This window comes from Danio rerio, chromosome 1, assembly GCF_049306965.1.
Source record: "Danio rerio strain Tuebingen ecotype United States chromosome 1, GRCz12tu, whole genome shotgun sequence".
Classification (NCBI taxonomy): domain Eukaryota; kingdom Metazoa; phylum Chordata; class Actinopteri; order Cypriniformes; family Danionidae; genus Danio; species Danio rerio.
Window position 1 is genome coordinate 10,023,007 of NC_133176.1, and position 9,098 is coordinate 10,032,104.

General features: G+C 35.9%; 1 protein-coding gene across 2 annotated transcripts; it reads left to right on the top strand.

Moving 5' to 3' along the window:
* The first annotated feature begins 411 nt into the window (after nucleotides 1–411).
* LOC141375512 (uncharacterized) lies at nucleotides 412–6,160 on the top strand. 2 transcript variants are annotated; one of them, XM_073909149.1, is made up of 4 exons: nucleotides 412–487; nucleotides 869–928; nucleotides 2,722–2,758; nucleotides 3,689–6,160. In XM_073909149.1, the coding sequence occupies exons 1-4, from the start codon at nucleotides 482–484 to the stop codon at nucleotides 4,240–4,242; spliced, it is 657 nt and encodes a 218-aa protein (XP_073765250.1). In that variant the 5' UTR covers nucleotides 412–481; the 3' UTR covers nucleotides 4,243–6,160. The 2 variants fall into 2 exon arrangements, with proteins under 2 accessions (XP_073765250.1, XP_073765255.1); XM_073909154.1 differs by lacking the exons at nucleotides 412–487; nucleotides 869–928 and adding an exon at nucleotides 1,879–2,017.
* Nucleotides 6,161–9,098: the final 2,938 nt, after the last annotated feature.

Genomic DNA, 9,098 nt, shown 5'->3' on the forward strand with positions numbered 1-9,098 from the left:
TGGTTAAACAAATTTGGACCCATGTTGAATTACAATATGTGAAGGGAAACAATGTTGCTATATTGCACAACTTTTTAAAAGCTTTACCATTATTGTGGTTATCCTAGACACAACCATTTGTTATTGAACCATGGATGCAGTCACAACGGCTTGAGGACAAGTATGACTTCTGAAGGGTGATGACAGCTTTAATTCAATGGCTTATTTACATTTATAAATAAAATTGCTGACAACCAAAAATTCCCATAGACTTAACTTGGGCACAAAATGGCTTACAACAATATCTAGATTAGTAAGTCGTAGAAGCTTGAGAGTGGGCTCGTTTTACTCCGCCTATCAAGTCGGTATTAAGTAGTGACATAACAAATTTGTAGACACTCCCTAGCAACCACTTTAGGCCCCCTAACAACCATATAACAACATAAACAAGCCATATTTCAGCACAGGAATATCGTAGAAAGACAGGTTTTGGGTTCTTTTGATGCAGGTTGATCAAATCTCTATTGTCTTCACCTATTACAAAGGCGTTGCCACACCCTAGCAACCACATAAACACATGAATTTAACCATTTCTCCACATTTACTGCTATTTTGCCCAGTTTAGTACCATTTTGTACCCCATCGATTTAATTTCAGAAATGAAGATGCCTAAATTAAGAGGAACTTGGTATAAAAGGAAAATCAGTTATGATTTCTGAGAGAGAAAATAAAAATTATTTATATTTTAAATTTAAAATACATTTAAAAATACATATATAAAACATGTTATATAACATTTCGTAATTTTTTAAAATACTTTTAAATTGAAAAGGAATCAAATGCGCTACCATTGGATGTATGACTGATTATCTGTTTCTAATTGGCTAAGCCGTTGCAAAGAGTTGGTCACAAGTTCGAGTTGGATCATTTCATGGATTCTACAGTTGAGGTGAGTTGTGTTGTGGCTTTTTCTTCGAACTTCTGTTAAATCACTTAAAATGATAAATAAAATGCTGTGGAGTGTTGTCACATGTATATATGTTGGCCATTTCTATATAATTTATAAAAAAAATATATACTGATTAATTTCGTGTGAACAAGCGAGCAGTCATGCTAACAAAGATTTAGGCGGGAAGCCGAGGCCATAACTAACCTTATAGAGGTAAAGTTGGTTTTATAATCACAATTTTGTTCATTTAGAGGTCTCTATATTAAAATGTTGTACTTAATATACATTGGCTGCTTATATGAATTCCTTTTTAGAATTTGCAAAGAATACTTTTCTGTTATTCTGGAAAATGTCTGAATATCCGAATATAAAATAAACTTTACCTCTACACTAACCTTAGTTACTAATATCTCAATGCTGAAAAAAACAGCTTATGCTGGTCTTGTTGGTCTCAGTGACTACGTTTACATGGACATCAGTTATCGAATTATTTGCTTTAATCTAATTAAGACAATAATAAGTTTTAGGTGTTTGCATGAGTTGCTGTTTAAGTGTTAACGTTACTTTCATGATCGCGTTTACGAGATATTGGATGCAACTATGAATTGCTGGTTTTAAGTAAAGTTCATACCGCATGCTAAATGGAAGAAAAAGAAAACCTCCGCATTACACGATGCAGGTGTCTGTAGTCTGCACTAGTGATTTGCGGATCGATACTTAAATATCGATTATCTCCGATAACGTACCAGCTTTGTCTATTCTAGAATCGATCATCTTATCAAAATATCGATATTTCAATAATTTGGAGCAAATATGTATTTTATTGGAAGTAGAAACACAGCGGAAAGTAACTACAATTACCATAGTTTCTCTGAATAATGCCAACTTAGTCGAACTACTTTTTCTTCCGCCTGCAAAATCATGTGCGTAATATGGCACCGTACAACTGCAGTGCAGAGACTAGAGCACGCTAGCTAGCCAGTAGCCACTCAGTCCGCTGGGCTGGCACATGCGACATTTTGTGTGGAGCTACTTCACGTCCATAAACTCAAACGTTGCAGTTTGTAACACGTGTAACAAAACAGTAAGGTACTGTAGTGATACTAAAAACCTATTCAAACATCTACAAAAATCACAAGACAGAATATTACAATGTCATGACTAGGCAGTCTGAAGAGGAGGAAAGGAGAGGTACAGGTGCTGCTAGGGCGAGACAGACATCGCTTTCAGAGTCCTAGGTGCAGGCAGGCACTATCCAGGTACAGAGGGAGAAAATGTGACGATGTGGCTGTATTAGGGGTGTACCTAATTAACATGTCACTAAATGAAAAATGCTGTTTACAAGGTTAACCCCTTATCAGAGTATTGTCTTAATCACATTAAAATCTAATTATTGGTGTCCATGTAAAGTAGTCTGGTCAGGACCAGCAATGAAATCAGCAAGACCAGCGTTGAAACATACCAGTTTTTTTTATTTTTTCAGCAGGGAGCTAGCTAGCTTATTCACTATATTTTTTTTTAATAAAAACAATTTCAGTATTTCACTAGTCTATTCTAGAACAAGTAGAATATTTTCTAGTGTTTTCCAAAGCTATATTATTAAAATGATTAATCATAATACTAAAAAATATAAACTATTTGTATCTATGTGTCCTTTTTATTTATCGCCCACTCATTCTGTGTAAAAAAAGTGCAGTATTGTTTTGTAGTTTTTTTGTTGTTTTTATCTAATGTGAACTTACATGGGTTGATAAGTGTTTTTTTTATGCATGGCATCTCTTTTTCTGTTTTAGGAATATTTGACGATGGCATCTAATGCAAGAGGCAACAGTGAGTATGAACATTAAAAAATTTTTAGGTCTATAACCAATTTTCCACTATTGTGTCGAACGGTGCGGATCCAGACCAGTGAGCATGCAAATGGCTAAATTTTCCACTGTGCTGCAGACATAACAAACTCTGCTTATAACACAAATACCTAAGTTGTTGCCTTGGTATCCTGAGTGTAATGTAAACATGGAAATGGTCATATAGACTTGGTGACATCATGTACAGGCATACTCTATCAGTTTAGTTCACTGGTACTACAGTTCAGTAACAGGGTCACGTGGAAACCTTTGTAACCATGTCTGAATGTTCGACACAATGGTGGAAAAGCAGATAATGTTAAATTGCAATTTCTGATACGATTTATGTGAACAGTAGTGTTATCAACAGTAGTGATATTACAACGTATATCAATGTTACTTAGGTTATGTATTTTTAAAATGTAATTTTAGATACAAAAAATAAATAAATGTTATGCATCTGCATCATAAATGTAAAAAAGCTTCTTCTTTTCCAGTATACTGCTCTGTAAATGTTTTATGCTTAGTAATTAGTAGTTATGCATAGCAATACCTCTGAATCCTGAGATGATACATTGTTATTTGATGTTCATCATAATTGTCCAACATTATCACATAAAAAAAAAAGATTGCAACTAACAGTGAAAACTACTCTTTACTAGAAATCAGAAAAGAACAGTGCATAATCAAGAAAGCATTTATTATTTCTGAAAGTCGCATCAAGAATATATTGCTAAATGTTGAATTGGCAACAAGTACAGTGACTAATCAAAAACAGAGAAATACTAGGAACTGTCCCTTTAAACTTACAGTACACCGCAAATATAAAACAGAACCAACGGTTTTTTTTTTATTTGTTTATTTAACGTTTTATTGAAAACTGACATTATTCTTATTCTTTTTCAATCAACAGGACCCACCGTGTTCGTGGTCGGTGACAGCTACATTCGCCGTGGGGAACAGTGGGCAAGGCAGACTGTCGGGACCAACCTTGGTCTCGACGCCCATATCAGGTGGTTTGGCTGTGGAGGCTTGGTCTGGAGAAACCTTCTCTCTTTCTTTCACCGCTGTCTTGGAGGAAGAGCTGTGCCAGATGTCCTGCTTGTTCACTGTGGTGGAAATGATCTTGGTAAGATCAAGAGTATTATACTTGCCGCAATGATCAAGCAGGACTTGCGAGACCTCCATAGACAGTTCCCTCAGATGAAGATTATCTTCTCTGCCATCACCCAGCGATGCCTGTGGAGGTCTGCTGAGAATCTGAAGAAGGTTGACAGGGCACGGCGCTTTGTCAACCGTGTGATGGCTACTTTTATGGTGTCAGTTGGTGGTGCCATTGTTCATCACCCTGAGATAAAACATAAAGATCCTAGCCATTTTTTACGTGATGGAGTTCATTTGACCCCTTTGGGCAATGACATATTTTTAAACAACCTTGCCCGGTGTCTGAAAGATCAAATCCAGTAGGGTGATGCTGGATTTGAAGTTTCCACCAAATTTAGGGATGAAAAATGGCTACGATGTTTTAGTTTTTTTGATATGTGATGAACAATGTGTGTGTTTTTTTTTTGTTGTTTATTTGATGTTGTTTTACCTAGCCATCACACTTCAGACAGATCTGTCACAGCTTTTTCTCCCTCTTCTACCTTTTCCCCTCTTCTCCTCTTTTCCAGACCCTATGCTTCCTCAGCCAATCCACCTGATAAACTTCTACAGCACTTTACAATACGGGGCACATAATTAATATTATTCTATTTACAAACATGAACTAATATATGTATTATTAATTGATAGTTTGTTCATGCTAGTAAAAACACTATAACTATGTGTCCCGTATTTAAAAAGTGTTGCATTTATTTTTCCCCACGGTGAATGTAGCTGTCATGATCACCAGCTGGGGCATGCACAACCTCTACTAGATGACACTCTATTCCACATCTGGATTACATTTCCCATAAAGCTTTGCACCTCCACAGATGATACATTTTACCAGGAGGATTTCCTTGATTGCTGTTTCACTTTTTTTCTGTCATCTGGACTACTTAAGACTTACACATCAGAAACTGGAATGGATAGTCCAATTTGTTGGAATCATTCCTTTCGGCCAGGATGAACTGATTCAGGTTTCAGGATTTATATATTGATGATAGTTTGGCATCCTTTCACCAGCTTTAGCCGAGACACCACTTACCAGCTTCAAACTTTTTCATTGTCTACATACAAGACATTTTTGAGAAAACATTTTACACTGTGTGCAGAAACCTGCACATGCTGAATTGGACAGGGTGGCAGATATTACGCCATTTGAGAAGGGATCCGTGTCTTCTTGAGAATATAATAATTTTCTGTATGCAACATTTGGAAGATATGAAGTTCCTACATGATCATGTTTTTTTTTTTTTTCATTCATTTTCGTTTTTACTTAGTCCCTTTATTAATCTGGGGTCACCACAGTGGAATGAATCGCCAAATAATCCAGCATTTGTTTTACCTTTTTGCCACAACCCATCACTGAGTAACACCCATGCATTCTCATTCACACACATACATTACGGATATATTAGCTTACCCAATTCACCTCTACCCTCTTAGAACTTGTGGGGGAAACCAGAGCACCTGGAGGAAGAACGCCAACACGTACTGTATAAAGGTTTTCTTGTTTTATGTTATCAGGTTTTTGATTTTCATTGTTTCATGATTCTTAATTGTTTAATGTCTGTCTGGATTTTGTATTACTTTGTGGATTACCTGACAGTGCTGTTTGCTCCTCATTTTGACCCTGCCTGATAGAGCTGCACAATGCATCGTTCTAGTGTCATTATAGCAATGTGATCATTTACAATAGTCACATCACAGGATATGCAATGTTGAGTTTGTTTTATAATGTATCATTTGCATGTGTTTTTGAGGCTTGTAACTATATAATAATTTTAAAAGGATTCAGGAATAAGAGTGTACCATTTTTAAATTTTAATGCAATTAATTTTACTTAATTATTTTTATTATTACCTGAATTACCTGAGATTCAGAAAACACTGTTCATTTTAATTGTATATTTGTCATGCATTTATCAATGTTTGTAGATTGTTTCTTAGATTTTACACATGTATTCCCACTACAGAATCATCTCAATCAATCTAAACTTGTTTTTTTTTTTTATTCAAATATAAATATTCAAGTTATGTGGTGAAATTTTATTCACATTGCAATATACAATTGTAGGAATAACAAAATATGTTAGATTTTTGACATCATGCAGCCCTACTGCTTGCTTTGACACTACTTGGTTCATAAACTGCATTTTTGAATTCTCACTTATGTCATCCCTAAGTTATCATGATTTTGTTTTGGTGTTGATTTTGTAAAAAATAAAAATTTTATCCTGAATCCAAGTCTCTTCACTCTCATCGTAAGTAATTAAGAACAACAATATTTAATTTATTCAATTTAGGTGCACTTCTACATTTGTAGTAAAAGCCAACTACACTATATGAATACATAATTTTGATTTGCCTTTATGCCAAAAAAATCACTTAAAAAAATGTTTAATATAAATAATATTTACTACAGTTTACTACTGTAAATCAATACATATGATTCATAATGTGCTTTACTAAGAAATTCATTTGAGCAACTTTAAAAGCAATTTTTTAAGTATTTCAATTTTCACCACTTGGACTGATTTTACTCCGCCTATCAATCTGGTATTAATTAGTGATATAAAAAATTGTGGATGCTACTTATCAACCATTTATAGCATATAAACAGCCACAAAACAACAGTAAAAAGCCTTATGTCAGCACTTGACCTCTACAGAAAGAGGGTTTGGGTTCTTTTGATTTAGGCTGTTAAAATCTATTTTGTTTTCAACTATTAAACTGCATTACCACAACCTAGCAACTACTTCAAAACCCTAGCAACAGTATGATAATGCATTTTACCCCGTCGATTTGCCACATCGTACATCTCCTCCCACATTTTTTGCCCTACACTGATGAGTGAGGTGTCAAATCGACCAGCCTGTTGAGGAGAGGTGTACTAAGATTTTTCTAAGAGGTTGGTGGTTCACTGCTTACTCTGCCTATCAAGTTGATATTAGGTAGTGACATAACAAATTTGTAGACACTCCCTAGCAACCACTTTAGGCCCCCTAACAACCATATAACAACATAAACAAGCCATATTTCAGCACAGGAATATCGTAGAAAGACAGGATTTGGCTTCTTTTGATGCAGGTTGATCAAATCTCTATTGTCTTCACCTATTACAAAGGCGTTGCCACACCCTAGCAACCATTTACATTACCCTAGCAACCACATAAACACATGCATTTAACCGTTTCTCCGCATTTACTGCTATTTTGCCCAGTTTAGTACCATTTTGTACCCCATCGATTTGCCACGCAAACCCCATTCACATTTCCTTTAGGAAATGTACAATTCTAGTTATTATTATTACTATTATTATTATTATTATTATTGGAGTTGAAGCACATTACAAATGCACATTCAACACAAAGCGCACTTCTTTTTCACAAGGCTGCACAGACACAAATAAATGGAGACACTTTGCTGCAGTGTGTGAAAGGATTATTCATGACATTTAAATTCACTTCTAGTTAACTTCTCTGGCTTATCCACTGCTGCTTACGTAAGTGTGATATTTTAAAAACAGTGAGTTAGTGAGCTCTGTGTGCATGTGTGTGTGCGAGTCTGAATCTGCTCTCACATCGTATCAGTAGGTTCCTCTCTCTGTATCCTCCATGACAGACTGCAATGCAGGACTGCTAACTGTGGCCCCCCTAGACTGCTGAACGCACCCACCCACATACAGTACATATACTGCAGAACAGAAGAGGATGAAGGCTTTGCTTTCCTCAGCATCTCCTCAGAGATCATACACACACTAAGTTTCCATAGAGATGACACTTTATGCATTTCTGTGATTTGCATATAAGAATAAAAGACAGAATTGCAGTTGATCTAAAATGTGTTTCTGTCTTCCAGTGCACCCAAAATGCTTTTACATCTTGTGTGTTTGCCTTCCTACGCTTTAAATCCTGCTGCAGCAAAATCAGCTATTATGAAACCACCACAGTGACTGTTGCTGAAATTCATTCATTCATTTTCTTTTCGGCTTAGTCCCTTTGTTAATCAGGGATCGCCACAGCGGAATGAACCGCCAACTTATCAAGCACATGTTTTACGCAGCGGATGCCCTTACAGCTGCCACCCATCACTGGGAAACACCCATACACTCTTACATTCACACACATACACTACAGACAATTTAGCTTACCCAGTTCACCAATGCCACATGTATTTGGACTGTTGGGGAAACCAGAGCACCTGGAGGAAAACAACGTGAACATGGGGAGAACATGCAAACTCCACACAGAAATGCTAACTGACCCAGCCGAGGCTCAAATCACTGATCTTGCTGTGAGGTGATCGTGCTACCCACTGCACCACTATGCTGCACTCACACACACACACACACACACACACACACACACACACACGCACACACACACACACACACACACACACACACACACACACACACACACACACACACACACATATATATATATATATATATAGTGTCAAAATAAACTTTTATTTTGGATGCAATTAAGTTACAAATAATCTTTGCACAGGACTTTTATTAATGCATTAATTTATGTTGAATTATTGTAGATGGGTCTGCTGTCTTAACTTGTGCATTACTGTGTAAATTCTAACTCAGATATATGACCTAATTGTGGATAATAGATAATTTAGGGGATCAGCTTTGCATTTCTTCCAGAATCTCCTGAGGTCTTTCTGCGCCCGGAGCAAGCCATCAGAATATGAACACAGAACTTCAAACGACAAAGGAAGAGAAAAGCTGAATTCTGAAGAGTTTAACGGCATCCCTTCAAGTGCAAATGCACAAGATCAAGTTGGTTTATATATAGCTGAAAATCCAAATGCAGAAATGAAGATTCAGATGAATGTGGTTGTGGTTTTTAAAAATTTAAAAAGGGAAATCAAGGATGGACATTTTTAGCAAGGGTTATTTATAGGTTTGTTTCTGACACCTACTGTAGCTCAATTATGTCATAATCCTGAAAAAAAATTATTTAATTTATTTATTTATTTAATAAATTATTTATTGATTGATTGAATCATTCTTTCTGTAGGCTATGAACTTATTCATTCAATCATTTTCTTCTTGGCTTAGTCCCTTTTTTATTCTGGAAGTCGCCACAGCGGAATGCACCACCAGCTATGAATTTATTTATTTATTTATGTTTTTATTTGTTCATTTATTTAATTATT